Source organism: Macrotis lagotis, chromosome 1 (assembly GCF_037893015.1).
Source record: "Macrotis lagotis isolate mMagLag1 chromosome 1, bilby.v1.9.chrom.fasta, whole genome shotgun sequence".
NCBI classification, from domain to species: domain Eukaryota; kingdom Metazoa; phylum Chordata; class Mammalia; order Peramelemorphia; family Peramelidae; genus Macrotis; species Macrotis lagotis.
This window is the reverse complement of record NC_133658.1, coordinates 50,465,859-50,485,174: the sequence shown is the minus strand read 5'-3', so window position 1 is coordinate 50,485,174 and position 19,316 is coordinate 50,465,859. Positions and strand designations below refer to the sequence as shown.

The following is a 19,316-nucleotide window of genomic DNA, read 5'->3' as shown; positions in this document are numbered from 1 at the left end:
AGAATATTATTATGCTATATGAGATAATGAGCAAGATGCTCTCAGAAAAATTTGAATAGAGGCAAAATGAAATAAGAGTAGAAATAGGAATAGAAATAACAATATTGTGCAATGATACAAGGCAATCTGAAGCACTTATAATGAAAAATGCTATCCACCTTCCACAGAAAGCACTGATGAAGTTTGAATGCAGATTGAAGCATACTTCTTTATTTTTCTCTCTTGGGTGGTGAAGTGGGTGAGGGAGGGGGTATATGTACTTTCACCACTTAACTAACATGGAAATGTTTTACATGATTGCACATGCATAACCTTTATCAAATTGCTTGCTTTTTCAATGTGAGGGGAAGTAAAGGAGGGGAGGGAATCTGAAAATCAAAAATTTTTAAAAACAAATGTTAAAAATTGTCTTTACATGTAATTGGAGAAAAACAAAATACTAAATTTGGAAAAAATAAACTAGCTTCCTACTACCTGCAGAAACAATTAAGTTTGAATCCTTTCCAAATGAGTTTTATTCGTTGTAATTTTATTTTAGGGAGTAAGTAAATGTTGTACTTAATAAAGTTTCTATGTACAGATCAATTTCTGTGAATGTGCCATACACAGTTGAGAAATCCATACATTTCTTTCAATTACTATTCAGTCGAATCAGGAGTGGAGCCAAGATGGCGATGAGAGTATCCTGTCTTAGGTGCTCTCTCATAAAACTTATAAACTAAGGGCTCTTAAATTTTCGAGAGACAGAACCCACAGAGGGATCCAGTGAGGCAATTCTCCAACCCAAGGTAACCTGGAAAAGAGCAGAAAGGCTCTGCTCCCCAGGGTCAGAGGGGTGGCCTGCCAAAGCTAAAGAACTTCAGCCTCCCAGAGGCAGCCCCAGGGCACTGGGAGCCAGGGCTCACAGCAGCGGGGGAGTTTCCTGACCTATGCCCCAGGGAGCACCAGGCACAAGTTGGGGGAACAGCAGGGGGGGGAGGGGAGAGAACCTCTGCCAGAGCAAGCACACGATGCCCAGAGGAGCATGGCCAAGGCAGTCCAGATCCAGGAAACTGAAGCAGGCCGAGCACTTAAGCAGAGACTGCTGAGCTCTGTCCCTGGAACAGGATGCTGGGGTTCTGACCACATTCAGATCCTAATCGCAGTCTAGGCCCCCCCCCCAAAGAACAGCAGTCCCCCCATCTCAGCCCCGTGGCAGAGGGGGGCGCATTTGGTCATTCACAGACCAGGAGGGAGGGGGGGTGTCCCAAAAGCTCAGGAAGCACCCCAAAAACAGGCTCAGGCTGAGAAAATGCATAAGCAGAGAAAAAACAGGAACACCATTGAGAAATATTTTGCCTGTGAGCCCAAGAAGGATCTAAAGATGAGGAAGCACAAGCTCCTGCATCTAAAGACTCCAAGAAAAACAGAAATTGGGCTCAGGCTATGACAGAGCTCAAAAAAGACTTTGAAAATCAAATGAGAGGGGGTGGCTAGGTGGCGCTGTAGATAAAGCACCGGGACTGGAGTCAGGAGTACCTGGGTTCAAATCCGGTCTCAGACACTAAATGATTACCTAGCTGTGTGGCCTGGGGCAAGCCACTTAACCCCACTGCCTAACAAAAACAAAAACAAAAAAAAATCAAATGAGGGAGACTGAAGAAAACCTGGGAAAAGAAATGAGAGAGATGCGGGAAAAACATGAAACATGAAAATGAAGTCAGCAGATCAGCAGCTTAGTCAGGGAAATCCAAAAAAATGCTGAAGAAAATAACATGCTAAAAACCAGCTTAGGTCAAATGGACAAAACAGTTCAAAAAGTTATTGAGGAGAAGAATGCTTTAAAAAGCAGAATTGGTCAGATGGAAAAAGAGATAAGAAATTGCTCTGAGGAAAACAAATCCTTTAGATAAAGAATAGAACTCAGGGAGATTGATGAATTTACGAGAAATCAGGACTCAATACTTCAAAACCAAAAGAATGAAAAATTAGAAGAAAATGTGAAACATCTGATTGAAAAAACTGATATGGAAAACAGATTTAGGAAAGATAATTTAAAAATTACTGGAATACCTGAAAGTCATGATTAGGAAAAGAGCCTTGACATCATTTTCAAAGAATTATTACAGGAAAATTGCCCTAATATCCTAGAAGCAGAGGGCAAAATAGAAATGGAGAGAATCCACAGATTTCCCTGAGAAAGAGATACCAAAAAACCAACCCCCAAGAATATTATAGCCAAGTTTCAGAACTCCCAAGTCAAAGAGAAAATATTACAAGCAGCCAGAAGGACACAGTTCAAATATCATGGAGCTGCAATCAGGATCACACAGGACTTAGCAGCAACTACATTAAAAGTTCGTAGGACTTGGAATATAATATACCAGAAAGCAGAAGAGCTTAGAATGCAACCGAGAATCAACTACCCAGCAAAACTGAATGTCCTCTTCCAGGGAAAAAGATGGACTGACTTTTTTTTTTTAAGTTTTTGCAAGGCAAATGGGGTTAAGTGGCTTGCCCAAGGCCACACAGCTAGGTAATTATTAAGTGTCTGAGACGGGATTTGAACCCAGGTACTCCTGACTTCAGGGCTGGTGCTTTATCTACACCACCTAGCTGCCCCCAAAAGATGGATTTTCAATGAACCAGGGGAATTTCAAATGTTCATGTTGGAATGGCCAGAGCTGAACAGGACTCAGATGAAGCAAAGAGATTGGAGGGGAAGGGGAAAATATGAGGGACTTAATGATGATGGAATGCATGTATTCCTGCAGAAAAATGACACTGATAATGCTCATATGAACCTTCTCAGTTAACAGAGCAGGTAGAAGGAGCTTTTATGGATGAAGCACAGGAGAAAGCTGAATTTGAAGATAAAATATGGTATAAAAATGGAGTCAATAGAAAAAAGGGAAATATAATGGGAGAAAGAAAAAGGGGGGGAATAGGCCAAGATATCTCATATAACAAGATTTTTTGTTATTACAATGAACTATTGCAATGACATGGAAGGGGGTAAGGCAATGGGGAATGAGGGAATCTTTGCTCTAATCAGAGGTGGCTAGGAGAGGGAACAACATATATACTCAATGGGGTATAGACATCTGGAGTAAGAAGGAGAAGGGGGACAGAGGGAAGGGGGGGATTTGAATGATGGAGGAGAGGAAGGACCATGGGGGGAGAGTGGTCAGATATAACACATTTTCTTTTTTACTTCTTGCAAGGGGCTGGGATTGGATGGCCTGTCCAGAACCATAGGGCCAGGTGGATGCTGGGCCTAAGGGGTGGTATGGGGGCTCGGGGCCTCTTGGCCCTAGGGCCAGGATCTCTCTGCTGCGCCACTCAACTACCCTACAGCAAGAGTCAGTGAGAGAGAAAATATAGGACATGGAAGTGGAGAAATACGAAAAGAGGGAATTGCGATCAGCAATGGCAACAGTAGAAAAATATGGAAGTAACTTTTGTGACAGACTTATCATAAAGAATGTGATCCACCTGTGACAGAGTTGGTGGTGTTAGAACACAGACTGAAGCACATTTTTTATTATCATTATGGGGGGGGTGGAGGTTGCAGGGCAAATGGAGCCAGGTGGCCTGCTTGGGGCCACATAGCAGGGTGATCATTGGGTGTCTGAGGGCAGATTTGGACTCGGGTGCTCCTGCTCAAGGGCCAGTGCTCTGTTCACCACCCGGCTGCCCCTACTATTATTACTATTTTGGGGTTTTGGGGGTCTTTCTTTTCCTTTTGGTTTTTGCAGGGCAGTGGGGTTGGGGTGGCTTGCATGGCACATAACTAGGTGATTGTTGGGTGTACGGGGCCTAATATGGGTTTGGGTGCTCCTGGCTTCAGGGCTGGTGCTCCGTACACTGTGCCACCTGGCCATACCTACAATTATTACTATTATTTTTTTTAATTTTTAATTTTAATTTTTTTCTCTCCCCTTTATCACTCAAGCAAGTCTGTATCTTTTTGGGGGAGGGGGTATTTTGTTTACTCAAACAAAAATATTTTATTAATGTATAATAAACATTATTTGTACAAAATGAGAATAACTATTAAATTAAAAAAATTACTAGTCATAACCAAGGCGGTATCTAGTTTGAAAGAAGTATAGTGGTGTCCCCAATTATTATAGTTTTATTGTTTTTCTCCCTATAATTTTCTTAAATTCATCATTTACATATATTTGTGAAGCACTGATATTATTATCTATGGTACTTCTCAGGATAATGATGCATCTCTTTTAACTATCAATTTTTAGTGATAGATTATCTGATACTATGTAGCTTTTTTTTTTACTGTCTCATAATAAATTCTGATGACAACAAATTCTGCTCCAATCCCTCAGCTGAATTCTGTGTGCAAGTTTTAAGTTTCAATTGTTGCATATTTCTTGTAAATAATATATGCTAACTTCTGTTGTCCAACAAATTTTTTATCATCTTTCATTTTATGGATGAATACATCACATCTACATTGACAGTTTAGGCTATTAATTGTTTTCTCTTCATACCCTTTTGAACTTTTTTCCTTTCTCTGGACTCTTCCCCTCTCAAGCAGAGGAAGGAAAAGGAATACATAAACAGGATTATGCTATAAGTGAAATAATTTGACTCTATCGTCTCTTCCCTTGATCAACTCAAACTCAATCCCTAGTTCTTATACTTTCTTTTACTTTTTATAACATCCATCAAAGAATAGTTTGTTTTGTTTTTGACTATTCCCCCTTACCAACTATGCCTTGCTATGTTCATAAACTCCCATTTCCCCATTTCCAAACTTATTCTATTGCATTTAATGTATTGCTATAACAAATTCTCTTTTCTACCCTCTTTTACCAGGACCAGATAATAAGGCTGATGAGACGGCCACTCCACTGTGGCACAGCCTAATTATGAGAAATAGTAAGTTCTTCCTCATTCTTCCTAATTTCTTTCCTAGTATATTTTTTTCTTTTCTTAAAAACAACATACAGAATAAAATAGAACAAAACACTCCCCACTTCCCTGGATTTATTTTTCTTTACTTCCACTATGACTCTTATATTCTTAAATCATTTAGTGCATTCAAATTGCTCAAATCAAATTACCCTTCTAGATGTTTCTTGTCTTCTTTATTTACATATCAAAGATTCTACCAAACTCTGATCTTTTCATCAGGAATACCTGAAAGTCCTCTATTTTACTAAAGATTCAGATTAAGTTAGTCTTAGTTATAAGCTCTGATCATTTGTCTTTTGGAATACCTATCTTTGCAGTTGTAATTGCAGCATTTGTATTTATGCCATGTTAAGAAAAGACTAGTACTTCTGCAGTGAGAGCTGACAGGTCCTATTCAGGGCTACTTTCCAACTTTGGTGTCCACCTGCTGCCACCCAACTCTTACCTGTGCCTCCAAGAAACTACTGCACAGGGGGCGGCTAGGTGGCACAGTGGATAAAGCACCGGCCCTGGAGTCAGGAGTACCTGGGTTCAAATCCAGTCTCAGACACTTAATAAAGTACCTAGCTGTGTGGCCTTGGGCAAGCCACTTAACCCCATTTGCCTTGCAAAAACCTAAAAAAAAAAAAAAAAAAGAAAAGAAACTATAGCACACACAGTGGCCACACCCAGTAAAACCATTTTTGTAGATGGGCTAAACCAGTTTGATGGCAACCAACAGAAGACCTCAATCCACTTCTGAGTTAGCAATATGTCATGTGAAGCATATGAAGAGTATCCTAGTGAACTAGGCATATATGAAGAAAGTGGCAGCAGGTGTTGGGGAGAGCTTAGAGTTTGATTAGACACCTGGTCATTTACTGCATCCCAAGCCACCACCAATCATCCTGACTTTTGTCTTGCCAATGGAATCCGATGATACTACAAGAGAGAGTTTGAGGCTGACATCTTTGCACACCTCTCCCTCATTCGAATCCAGTTTGTGTGTGAGTTAAAAGACTCACTCACCTTGGCAGTAGAGTTTCTAGAGATGTAAACACAGGGGACGAGAATATTACATGCATTGTCAGAGTTATTTCAGAATTTTGGGAGACTCCAAAGGAAAATGAGAGAGAAGAGAATAAGAGGTTGTCTATCAAACTGAAGGTCTACAGAACCATTGTGCTGACCTTGCTGTCTATGCTTGTGAAACCTGTACAGTCTGCCAGATTCATACCAGGAAACTGAATCACTTCCATTTGAATGGTCTTAGTCAGAGTAGGTTTCCATAATGTTGGGGGGTGGGGAGGTGAGGGTAGAGACTACTTAAGGTGAATGTTTAGGCAAATGTTTATAAGAGTTGCTCAGGAATGTGCAGCTTTCAACATTATATGAACAGTTTGGGCAGCTATGTAATGTAGTAAATAAAGCTGAGCTTGGAGTAAGGGAGACCTGAGTTGGAACTCTATCTCAGATACTTATTAGATATGTACCAGAGCTAAGTGACTTAACCTATAAACCTTAGTTTCCTCATCTGGAAAATGAGAATAATTTTACCTACCTCAAAGGTTGCTGGAAGGATCAAATAAGAAAACACATGTAAAGCACTAGCTATTTACTTATCATTATTATTGTTGTTGTTGAGTCCAGTGGTATTGTAAGATTCCCTAAGTTCTTCTCATTTTATTCCAGTAAAATTAAGTAGGATAATTGTGAACAACTTCCACTTTCCTACATCCAAACACAAATTTAATTGTTCTTCCTACCTGGGGCACCTTCTCAAGTTCTACATTTCTTCTCAGATCTGGTATTTTCTGAAATCCTCTCACAACAAAAATTCTCATGAAATCTGAAAATCATCAACACAAAATAAGATTGACAGATTCCTTCCATCTCAGTTATGAATCACAAAATTCAGTTCAACTTCTGGGGATTCAAAGACATACAGTTCCAGAGAACACAGGTAGGGTTATACTAGAGTATTGATAAAACAAAGTTATAGTCTGAGGGAATACAGTCTCCTGATGCCCAAAAGCTGAAGACTGCCAATATTATGCTTATTAAAGATTTTATCCATCTTAAGAGTATAATCAATGCCAGCTATTTTTTTTCTTTTAGGTTTTTGCAAGGCAATGGGGTTAAAGTGGCTTGCCCAAGGCCACATGGCTAGGTAATTATTACGTGTGTGAGGCCAGATTTGAATTCAGGTACTCCTGACTCCAGGGCTAGTACTCTATCCACTGTGCCACCTAGCCGCCCATTCAATGCCAGCTTTAAGAGACCACTGGCCTCAAAGAGAATCCAGGATAAGAAAAATTCCTACAAGGTCAAGGAGACCTAGCGGCATTTTAAAAATTCTTACATTTCTGATTTTTTTTTCCTATTTCATTAGCCAAAGAATAAATCCTCCACAATCAGTGTGCACCAGCCTCATTCCTGATTAAATTTCTATGGTCATAAGAAAGTTGTTCTATTTCTGATCAATCTTTAAAGTTCAACAACTTCATAATCTGATCCTAAATTAAAAAGGACCTTCTTTCTACCTCCAACTTACCAGAAAGTATATGCTCAGCAACTTCCACTTCTTGGATGGAGTTTTCCATTTGTTCACACACGAGGCACAAGTTGTCATACAACCAATCCACCACAGTCTGGGAGTCTGAATGGCTGAGAACATATATATATATATATATTCATAGACACTTAGTTTCTTTTCTCTATGTAAAACTGTTATTTTTCTCTACTTCTCATTCATCAAGAAACTTGGGCCATTCAATATCAGAGTGTTACCCAACAGTAAAACCAATAAGTAGACCCTCTTATTACCTTACAGCTACTTTGTCCAAAAAAGCCCTCAAGGCCAGTATATGGAAAAATGTGTGGGATATTAAGAAAAAAAAGACTATTCATGTTCTTCCAGTCCCAGAAACATCAATTTCAGCCTTTCTTTTTCTATTTGATGACTGTTAAGGAAAGGGAGTTTAGTCATGGTAACAAGAGATATAAATCAAACTGTACCGATATGAATTCATTTTTAGGGCACCACTCATGAAACCCTGATGCAAATAACATAAGCCCTAAGGCAGAAGTAATGAATAAAAGTAGTGATTATTAGAAACCTATGGTCTACCAATAGTACATCAGCACTTCATATATTTATATGGAATATAAAAGGGTCAAAAAGAGAAAACAAAGCAACAGAAGCAGAGATAAAAGTTGGAATAGAAGTCTCTACTATCCTACTGACCTGAGTTTCAGAGATACATTTTTTTACATTATTATAAATTCATACAATTAATACAAATCTGGGTATGGACTTTGAGTTCATATTGAACAAGATATTTGAAGAGCCATTTCCCACCTTCACTGATCTCTTTACTTTTACCTTCCAAGTCAGAGTTTAGCGTCTAATGTTCCTTTCAATCTTTTACCCAATTCTGACTCTTCTTTTTTTTCCCCCTTTAAATTCTCACACCTGTCTGATACTTTACTATGCATTCTACTACAAGCATTCTACCACTGCTGCTAAAGAGGCAGCAAAAGATGAGTGGTTACACATGTCACACTATTTTGTTCATTTCACACAATGGTATCTCCACTTACATGTGGTATTTACTATTAAATGTACTATAGTAACAAATTTCATATTGGAAAATTTTTTAGAGATTTCAAGTTGAATTTTAAAAATACTTATTTTTAAAAACTGTTTTCAATGTCTGTTTTTTCCTACTAAAAGAAAGCTCTGATTGGAAACTAGAGAAAACAGATTAAAATAGAATCTAAATTCGGTGATTTCTATACATTCTATTTTCCTACTTAAACGTGAAATAGCTTGTTCTTTTTTCTAATTATAGAATGGCTGAAGTGAGCATGATTTCACTAAGTTCATGGGAATAAATGTATGTGATCTTTCTTCCTGCAGTGTGATCTTGAAATGATTGAAATTCCTGTGATGTGAACATTTTAAAAGCAATAAATTAACTGAATTATGAATAATGAATAATTTACAGAACAAAGATTTATTTTATGATAACTTGCAAATGATTTGGTATAGATGGTATTTTCTTAGGAACTTGTCATTATGGTTTGGTAGCCTTGGGGTGTTTTTTTTTTACATCTATTATGACACACCAGAGGATGAGGATTAGTGAATTCTACACAAGGCTTAAAGTATAGGACAATCAACAGTGTCAAAAGAGTAACCTAACTAGATTCAGAGATTCATCACTGACAGGTAAAGATATTTTTTTCAGTCTCAGTCAAAATTCATTAAATAGTCTATTAAACAGATCAAAAATGGTTGCAAATTGGTACCCATTGCTTGCAGAACATTTTATGATAATTTCTAAACCAAATTTCTCATATAGAAAGGAGAAAAAAATCCATCATTCATACTATACAAGAGTTTAACTATATGAAAGAGCATATAATTGAAATAGGAATCCAAAAAATCTACTCCTGAATACCAAAATCCCCTAGGAAAGTACTACATCTCCATTCTGCTATTCCTAACCATGTTCATCTCATTGCAACAACTATTTTTATTTGAAGAAATTTCTAGCAAAGGGTGAACTATAACATCATATATTACTTTAAAACACATCAATATTTTTAGAATAGCATTACAAAAACTGGGGCACAATGGGTCTTCATATAAACAAAGTTTTATCTTTTAAAAGCAAAAGTTTTGTCAAATATCTTTGGTTTTTCTAACACAATAAATACTAGATGGAGCAGAGTTTCAAGAGACTAATCAGATTGCTTTACAAGTAACTATAAATTTATTCATTACAAGTTTTACCTCTTTATCAGTTCTTCTAAGTCAATAATGCTTTTTGAGTGAAGTTGCCAAACAGCTTCAAGTACCAGAGAATTCTAAAGAAAAATAACAGTAGTATTAGTATCAAACTCCTAAGTGCTTTCATGTTCCTATCAAATATTCAAAACTGGTTAAAACCTAGGTAGGTTAAAAATGATTCTAGTATTATTGTTTTTATTCCTCTTCAGGTTCCACTCCCAGTTCTTGGGAATCATTCTGTGGATATCTTCTCCCCATCTCAGACCCATCTTCAACTTCCTTTTGTGTGTCATCTTCCCTGACTAGAATAAAAGCTCATGGAGGGCAGGAACTATCTTTTTTAATCTATCTATCTGTATTTTCAGTCTTTGCACAGTATCTGGCAAATAATATTTATTAAATGCTTAGTAACTTGTCTTAAGATAGAAAAATCTGCTTTCTGATATGTGATACCAACAGATGCTATTGTTTTCTTAAAATATTTGTAAAATAAAACTAAACATTTCCAATTTTCTTCATTTCTTCAGATCATATTTGGTTTTTTGTTTTCCCAAAGGCAACTTTAAAAATGTTTTCATTACAAATATATCTAGTATACGCAAATGAAAATTTTAACTTAACAAGCACCTGCTTTAAATTTTTTTACTTTATTCTCTTCCATTTCCAAAAATTTTAGTTTTTATAAGATTTTCCTTCCCCTCCAGCCTTTCCTCTAAATGTTTGCCAATCTAAGACTGTAGCCAAGTCTCTGAAAAAAAAAAAACACCAAAATTTTGGGCAGCTAGGTGGCGCAGTGGATAGAGCACAGGCCCTGGAGTCAGGAGTCCCTGAGTTCAAATCCGGTCTCAGACACTTAATAATTGCCTAGCTGTGTGGCCTTGGGCAAGTCACTTAACCCCATTTGCCTTGCAAAAAAAATTTTCTGTTGAGTTTTCAAATTCTTCAAGAGTATAATAAAGAATAATTTTTAAAGTACAATGAAATTTTCTAACTTTCTGCACAGACCTAAGAGATTTTCTCTAGAAAAGAATATATTTTTAAAAGTTTATAGATAGCAAAAAGAATATCTATTTATGGGTATCAAACCTTTTAGCTCTCCTGAGTTGCATCACCTAACAAAAACCAAACTAGGTTCTCCCAAGATTAAGATAGTCTGAGATATCAAAGCCTCTCTTATAAATAACTGGCTTAGAAACTCCCAAGTTTCCCTCTGGTTGAGGAAAGGAAAGGAAAAAGAAAGCAAAGGCATCATTCTCTGCCCAACTAGCTCACCTTCTGGCCTTTATTATGCATGTCATCAGCAAAACCCAGTTGCTTTGGTTCTTTAGTTTGCTCAGAGAGAAACTGTTTCCCTTTAAGTAGTCTAAAACATATAGGGGTGAATTACTTTACTGTATATTTTTCAAAGTATTCTATGTTACAGAGGACCAATAGAATCATAGTAATAGGCAGCTGGATGACACAGTGGATGAAAGACCAGACCTAGAATCAGGAGGACCCAAGGTCAAATCCAGCCTCACACACTTGACTCTTACTAGTTGTGTGACCCGGACAAGTCACTTAACCCTGACTGCCTCACATTTAGGGTCATCTCCAGTCATCCTGATCCTTATCTGGCCAGTCGTTCCACATGGCTCCAGAGGAGAAAGTAAGGTTGGTGACTTAGCACAGTCTCAATCAAATCCAATTCATTTTCTTGTCATGACATTATCTCCCTAATGTTACAGTCTTCTTCAAGAACAAAGGGCAAATGTCATCACCTTATATATGGGGATATGAGAGTTCATCTGGACCAATCTAACATGAAGAGACTGACCCCTACAAGAGTAAAAGGCCTTGCCCAGGATCACACCAGTAAGGCAAAGTCCAGATTTATACCCAGAACTTCTAATTCCAAATTCAGTGGTCTTTTCATTAAACAAAGTACCCATTCAAGACATACTCTTACATGCATATGAGTTGTTCAAAATTACTAACATAAGTTAAAATATTAGATAAATTATGGCTTGGTAACAAATCTTTAGATATAACATCAGTCCAGACAAGACACTCAATACAGAAGTCAAAAAGACATGGAAAAAATAACCATCCCACAATATATAACATTAGAAGAAAAGCTATGGAACATGTGTTTCAACTGAAAAATAAATGAAACAAAGTCAGAAAATAAATGTCTTAGAAATATAGCATTAGAAAAACTATGAAATATAAGTAGTGGCAAATCATGATAATTAAGGCTAAAAGAATTGCATCAGGTTCTGGTTTCTAATTCATAGAGGTACCAGTAAGCTTAGTTGACCTAGCACCAATAAAATGGCAACAGGGGACCAAGGAAAATCTAAGTATTTGACTAGCTTCAGCTGGGTTTTCATACTATTGCTCCAAAGAGGTGATTTACCTGCACCTTCCAAATTTCTTGACAGAAGGAGACTCGACAAAAGAGACTACGTTCCAATAAATCTTGGGCAATATCTAACAGAGAGGATAATTTCTTCTGAAAGTTGAGGGAGAGAGAGAGAGAGAGAGCACTTTATCAGTACAACGGACACAATAAATTTCCAGAAAACTCTATAAGCTCTTGGCCTCTCACCTTCTGTTCCAAGTTCAGCAAAGTGGCCTGCTTGGATCCCTCTGAAACCTGACATAGCTGCTCCAGACTGGAGGCAGCTGTCTGGGCTGCCAGGATTCCCACTGGGATACCTAACTTTGAAGCTTTTTCCTGTAGAGCAGAGACTGAAAAGCAATAAAAAAAACAAACAAAAAAAGCAATGGGGTTGGATTTTGTATTTTTCTAAAAATCTGGTGGTAAATACACAGTAATAATTTAATGAAAAGGGCCAGATCCTTAGCATACAGAATTGTGACTTACATTTTAAATACAAGTTTGAAGCTCCTTTTAAAAAATGTTAGGAAAATGGAAAAGAAGTTTTTGGGGAAGGGGGCATCTGGAAGTGAAATTAACAAAACAATCACTGATGCTGATTACCAAAGAAAAAAATCACTATTATTCAAATAAAAATAAGTTTGGAAGCATACACTTAAGCAAAATTCAACTAACTAATTTTTCTTCCCTGAAGTGAATACTGATCAGAGTTCATTTTCTAGTTATTAACTTGTTATTTTTTCTTTCTCTCAATATCCCACTCCTCCATCCCCCCCCTTAAAAATGAACTTGTGTAAAAACTCACCTAGAAATGACTTAGAATACGCAGCACCTAGCACTCCAGGGCTTTCATGATCAATTAAATTGCTAAAACAGGAAGTTTTTTTATATTGTATTCCATCTACCTAGAATCAAAAACACAAAGAAAAGAGTCTACAAGCTGTGATTTTACAAAAATATTCTAGGTGTACATGATGCTTGACTTCCAAACAAAACTAAAGCATCCAAATATTTTAAGATAAAACAAAAGAAGTGAAAAAATTAAAGACTTAATGGGAGCTTAGCATTTATATTAAGTTATTAAGTTATTAAAATAACTTTGTCTTACTTCTAGACATAGAAATTCTCACCCAGTTAACAAAATTTAATAAGAGTTTATCACTGGATGTTCACTGATCTTTCCAAAGAGCTATATGAACTATTAAAGTTTAAGAAATCTCTAAGACATTTAAATTCTGATAAAAAGGAAAAACCTAGTTTCTCAGCTTCTAACAAGAGTTATAAATTTGAATGTTGTCTCTGTGCAAAAATGTGAATCTGCCTTGTCAAGGTCTGCTCTTCTCCTTCTCCATGTTCACTTAACCTGTGTCAGTACTATCTGATCAGCCTTATAATAACACCAATAAATTCTTTTACCTGGGTCAACAAATTACAAGATTAAAGACATCATGGATGAGGAAAAAGAAATTCTATGTTTGTTTGTAAACATTCCCTCTCAAGCCTAAGTGGGATTCTTATCAATAGGAATTTGAATCAAATATAACTTATATGGGGTGGCTAGGTGGTGCAGTAGACAGAGCACAGGTCCTGGAGTCAGGAGGCCCTGAGTTCAAATCTGGGCTCAGACACTTAATTACCTAGCTGTGTGGCCTTGGACAAGCCACTTAACCCCATTGCTTTGCAAAAAAACCCTCAAAAACAAACCACTTAATAAAATTTATAACTTATGAGAGAACCACAAATATGTCATCTATATGAAATTTGGCTACCTGACTCAGTTTTAAGGTTATTTGTCCTTTCTATATAAATATGCCCCAAGAACTTTGCATCAGAGTTGACATCTTTAATGTCTTCCACCTGGTTTTTGGTAAACCTTAAGAGAATGAAACTTCATATACAACTTAGTTTTTGTTATTGCATTTCTAGCCCCAAATATTTTAAGACTGATACACCTCAACTTGGCTCAACAAACAAATAAACAAACAAAAAAACACCTAGGTCTTATGACCTAGGTTAAGTACAAAACAATTAGCCCTCTTACCTCAAGAAATAGATCATTCAGGTTCTGATGGCATTTCAGGAGATGTAAAGCAGCCTCCTGTAGTCTCTGTTTCCTCTCAGGTTTATATTTTTGTTTTTTGACTCTTCCCGCTTTAAAAAAAAAATTCAATTTAGAAAAAATATAGCTCACATCTCATGTTTCCATCAGATTTGCTAATGCATACCATCCATCTGACCTAGGAATATAAAATTTCTCTTCATAAAAAAAGGTCAGCAGTAATAGTAGACAACCCCAAGCCCATCTGCTACCAAACTAACCTTCTGTTAAGCCATCCCCAGATCTCTTGAGACTGCCCCATCTCGGAAACCATCTGGTCCAACTCATAGTTGCATAACCCTTCCACTTTATTCTCATCAAAACATCATCCAGTCTTGGCTGGAAGACTTCTCTGCTCCCCAATGAGAGACAGCTCTCATTTTCCATTTCTGGAAAGCTCCTAAAGAAGATTTTCCTTATGATCAAGAAATCCAACTGTTCCACCCACTTGTTCTGCTTCCTGGGCAGGGACACATGTCTAATCCCTCTTCCACATGCCAACCTTTTCTGATGTGAAGTTTGCTTCCATGGGAAAGTATCAATGATTTCTGGTCATCCAACATTATTGGTTAATACAAAATCATTACATTTATTTGCAATCTGAACCACAGAATTGTCTGACCCAATCTATTAAACTACCAAGCTTTCTCTAAAACAAAATGACTTTCAATTCTATCTTCGCAATGAATAAATTCAAGCAACCTATTACTTCACAAAGTCATAAATTAAAGACGTAGACTTATGTGAATGAACTCAACAATATTACATGATAAATTATGAGTTGAGTGAGAATCAAGAATTTCCCTGAGATTTCTTTTCTTTGAACTTATACTTCCTGAACTTCCTGAACTGAATGGCAAGGGGCAGGGGCGATGCCAACCCCCTCCCTTCCTCCTCTTCTCTCAGCTGAACCCTCCAGGAACCCAAGCAAGGAGCCAAGCCCCTCAACAGGTGCTTACTGAGTGAACCCCTCAACAGCAGGGGCAGGTGTGGAGAAGGGAGGCCCCGGTCCCAGTGCTCCGGGAGGCGGCGACCTCGATGGGTAAGCACCCCCTCCTGGGCAGCTACAGCCCCATGAGACAGTGGGCGACCGGAGCCCCCAGCCTAGGGCCGGTTCTCTGGGACCCCGGGCTCATCACCCGGCCCTCTGCCTCGGTTTCCTTATCTGTAAAGTGCAACACCTGGTCCTAAGAGGGGAGGGGAGGGAGACCCAGCGCTGGGGGGAGGGGAGGGAGGGGGAGGGGTAACGTCTTTCCCTGAGGCGGGGGCAGGAGGAAGGGCGCGCCCAAGCCTGGCGGCCGGCGTCGCCGCGAAGCCTTCCCCGGGCACGGCCACGTACCCAGCAGCTCGGACAGGGTCCTCCTCCGCTGGCCGGGCGCGGGGCCCGGGGCCGGGGGCGACTCGGGCGGACCCCCAAACATAGCGAGGCCTCCAGGCTCGGCCCCGCCACTCGCGCGCGCGCCTCCCCTTCACTCCCGCGCTCGCGCTTCTTGCTCATTGGCTACGACCAGGCCCGCGAAGTTATTGGATGTTGGCTCCGAGGTCCCTCCCCATTGGCTAAATAAAAAAAAAAGCATTCCCGACCCGCCTCCAGGAGCCATCTTGGTAGTGGCGGCTGTGAAGCCTAGTGGGGCGGCCATCTTGGTTGTGGCGGCTGTGAAGCCTAGTGGTGCGGCCATCTTGGTTGTGGCGGCTGTGAAGCCTAGTGGGGCGGCCATCTTGGTTGTGGCAAAGAAGAAAGGGGGGGTGTCTGTCTCTATCTGACTAGAAATTTAAGTAACCCGGGGTAGCATTTGAACCCCAAATCTTCCACCTCCGACCCCACTTTCTTGGGAGCCTGGATAGGACCTCAGCCCTCCTTTTCCCTCCCACGACAAGGGGGCTGCATCCCTGGGGCCCCGCTGGGCCCTTCTGCTGGGTTCCCCCTCTCTAAAGGGACGAGGGGTCTTTACTGCTCTGCACCCCGCCGTCTTCGGGCTGCTGGGGGAGGCCCCGGCTGTGCACTCGGTCTTGGGGCACCTCAAGCAGCGCCCCTTGGCTCCCTCCACGCGCAGGCCATCGGGGTTCACAAGCCGGGCCTCCCTCCCTGTGTCAGACAGAGGACCCCCTCCGGGAAGGGAAGAAAAGGAGAGTCGGGGGACTCAGGGCTGTGAATCCACACGCAGAATGAGCTGCGCATGAGGAAGGCGGAAATGTTGTCCCTGGGGCAAAGCAGGAAAGTTCCTTGGCATAAAGCAGAGAGACCATAGAAGATATAAAACCACCCAAGATGGAGAGAAGCTCAAAAGGTAGAAGAAAGGGATGCTCGAGAGGAAGGCATGAGAAACAGAAGAGGGCGGCGACACGCTTGGGAGGTCACAAAGGGAGTACTAGGTAGCAATCTGAGAAGAATATCTGGATTTGGCCTGAACGGATGGAGCCTGAAGACTGGACCAATTAGGAGAAGACGTGTAGTATATTGGATTTGGAGTCAAAAGACTTGAGTTTAAATTTCAGGTTTTACTACTTACAACTTGGGGCAAGCTCATCAGTTCCTATAGGTGCAATTGCCTCTATAAGGATGACTCCCAGATCTCCCTCATGACCTCCAATCCCATATCGCCAACATTTTAACTGGATATCCAATAGACATTTCAAACTCAATATACCCAAAACATTATCTTTTCTCAAAAAAAAAAACTCAGCCATTCTTCTTGTCTGCTTCAAACAAGGTTGTCCACATCTTTCTATACATACAAACTGATTTTTTTCATGTTCCCCCTACATAAGACATCTCTTCTACCTCTAGAAAGGAAGAAGACAGCAAGCATGTAGAAGAAAATGGGGGGAGGACAGAGGAAAGATATAATCCTAGAAAATGCATTTGCTTACCCCCCACTCCACAAATCCAATCAGTTGCCAAATTTTCTTGATTCTACCTCAGTAATATCCTCTGCATACATCTCCTTTTCTCCATGCACAATGACCCGCCAGATTTCCCTCTCTAATCCTTGCAAAGAGGTGTCAAACTCATTTTCCTAAAGCACAAGTCACTTGCTACTCAACAAATTCCAAAGGCTCTCTATTTCCTCTAAGATGTTGCACAAATTCTTCTCTATAGTATATAAAGACCTCTTCAACATAACCCCAACTAGTCTTTCTGGATCCATTTTATATATTACTCTCTTTTATAAATTCTTTGGTCCAGCCAAATTCACCTCTTCATGTTTTCCCATACACAAGATCCCTTCTACCACAAGAAGAAAAACATCAATTATGTAGAAGAAAATGGGGGCTGGGAGGAGAGAGAAAGGATCTGAACCTAGAAAAAGTTTGCACAAGGTGTCTCCTATACCTGAAATGATATTCCTCCTCACCTCTGCCTTTTGGAATCCCTAGTTTCTTCCAGAGCTCAGCTCAGGTGCTAAATGAAACATTTCATGATACCTCCCAAGTTGACAAAACTTCCTCCCCCAATTACATTATGTTTATTTTGTATATACTCATATGTATATTCTCATTCTTCCCCATAAAATGAAAGCTTTTTGAGGTCTGGGACTGTTTCATTGTCTCCATATACTTAGCACAATGTCTTATACATGGTGCTTGCCTTGCTGATTGAGTGTGTGACTTTGAAGAAGACCCTTCCCTTCTCTGGGTCCTACTTTCTTCATCTATAAAATGGGGTAAGTTGGAATCTAAAGTTCCTTCCAGCTTTAAATATGATAAATCACAGCAGGGGACACAACAGGGAAAGAGGAGGACATGCTTTTAGAACTTCCATCTCAAACTACTTCTTTACCAAAGGTTATGTGCAAGAGGAGTACAGCTATATGATACAATGCATAGACTCATCTTCCTGAGTTCAAATCTGACCCAGAGACACTTACTAGATGTGTGACCTTGAGCAAGTCACCTAACCCTGTTGGCTTCAATTTCCTTATCTGTAAATTGATCTGGAGAAGGAAAGGGAAAACCTCTCCAGTATCTTTACTAAGAAAACTGCAAATGGGGTCACAAAGGATTAAAAATGACTGAAAACAACTGAATTGCAATAAATGTACAAGATGGTGGACAGTTTCAGTGTCTCTCACCTACCTCCTACTACAATCTTTTTTCTTTTGGGTTTTTTTTTTTTGTGAGGAAATAGAGTTAAGTGACTTGCCCAAGGTCAGATTTGAACTTGGGAACTCCTCACTCCAAAGTCAATGTTCTAACCATCTAGCTGCCCCCATTCCTTCTACAATCTTAAACTGCAAGGGAGGTTCCCTACTCCTCCCTTCCCCAATTTTCTAGTCCTCCATCTGCCCAGTTTACTGAATCATCCCAACACATGTATTCTCTATATGCCTAGCTCTGGAGTCCAAACAGTGCTCTGCAAAATAATTTTTGACCTACAAGGAAGGAAAGAAAAATCATCAAGATGGAATTTCATTTTGACATTGTCTCAGTTTAAATACTTATTTATGACAGGGTCAAATCTCTGGAATAAATATTGACCATAAACTCATGCCCTTTGAGGTAGGACAGGTTGAAAGGAGTTTAGATGATGAGAATCAATAAAAAGAGCTGCCTCAAGGAAAACTGATGATCACTAATGGCTTTTGTGAATTCCCAGTGGTTTGAACAATTACAATCTCAATTCCCTCATAAAGTCACTCCAGAAAATTTTCCAAACCAGTTTAGCACTTAGCAGATGACCTTAAGATATCCATCTTGGATATATGTTCCTTTTTTTATCTTTCAATTGAAATGAAGTCCCTTTTGAACCGCCTGCCTCATTATGGATTTTCTGGTTTTCATGATTGGTAGAACAGTCCAGCTGATTTATTGGTTTGCAATTATCACAAATAGTGTTCTCCATGTTCAAGAGACCCGAGAAGTATGGGCTTGAGACTGGAGCAGGAGTAAAAATGGACAGAAAACGAAGGACTGAGGAACTACTTATAAAAGACATCTTGACTCTGAAGAGGGTTGAAACCAAGTTTTCCCCATTCATCTGAACATAGTTTGTGTCCCCAAACTCATAACAAAATCATTGTTTGCACTCAAAACAGCTGACAGTTGTGATGTTGCAAATGTTAGGGAGGACAGATACAGAGAAACCTAAGATACAGTCCTCCATTCTCAGCTTTAGCCTAAAAATGAGTCTTCAAAGA

The 19,316-nt window shown here is 39.4% G+C and overlaps 1 protein-coding gene across 3 annotated transcripts in view; it reads right to left on the bottom strand.

Annotated features, from left to right (window-relative positions):
- The window catches only part of FANCA (FA complementation group A), a 115,079-nt gene extending 99,424 nt beyond the window's left edge, over positions 1-15,655 (bottom strand). For 2 of the 3 annotated variants that reach the window (XM_074200767.1, XM_074200759.1), the window contains exons 1-8: positions 15,518-15,655; positions 14,122-14,231; positions 12,886-12,985; positions 12,288-12,430; positions 12,096-12,191; positions 9,701-9,774; positions 7,454-7,566; positions 6,666-6,748 (exon numbers count right to left, since the gene is read on the bottom strand). In XM_074200767.1, the coding sequence (XP_074056868.1) occupies positions 6,666-6,748; positions 7,454-7,566; positions 9,701-9,774; positions 12,096-12,191; positions 12,288-12,430; positions 12,886-12,985; positions 14,122-14,231; positions 15,518-15,599 (801 nt within the window). In that variant the 5' untranslated portion in view covers positions 15,600-15,655. Of the gene's footprint in view, positions 1-6,665; positions 6,749-7,453; positions 7,567-9,700; positions 9,775-12,095; positions 12,192-12,287; positions 12,431-12,885; positions 12,986-14,121; positions 14,232-15,517 lie in introns of those variants that run through there. The other variant, XM_074200774.1, reaches the window with a different exon arrangement.
- Between the last annotated feature and the right edge of the window lie 3,661 nt (positions 15,656-19,316).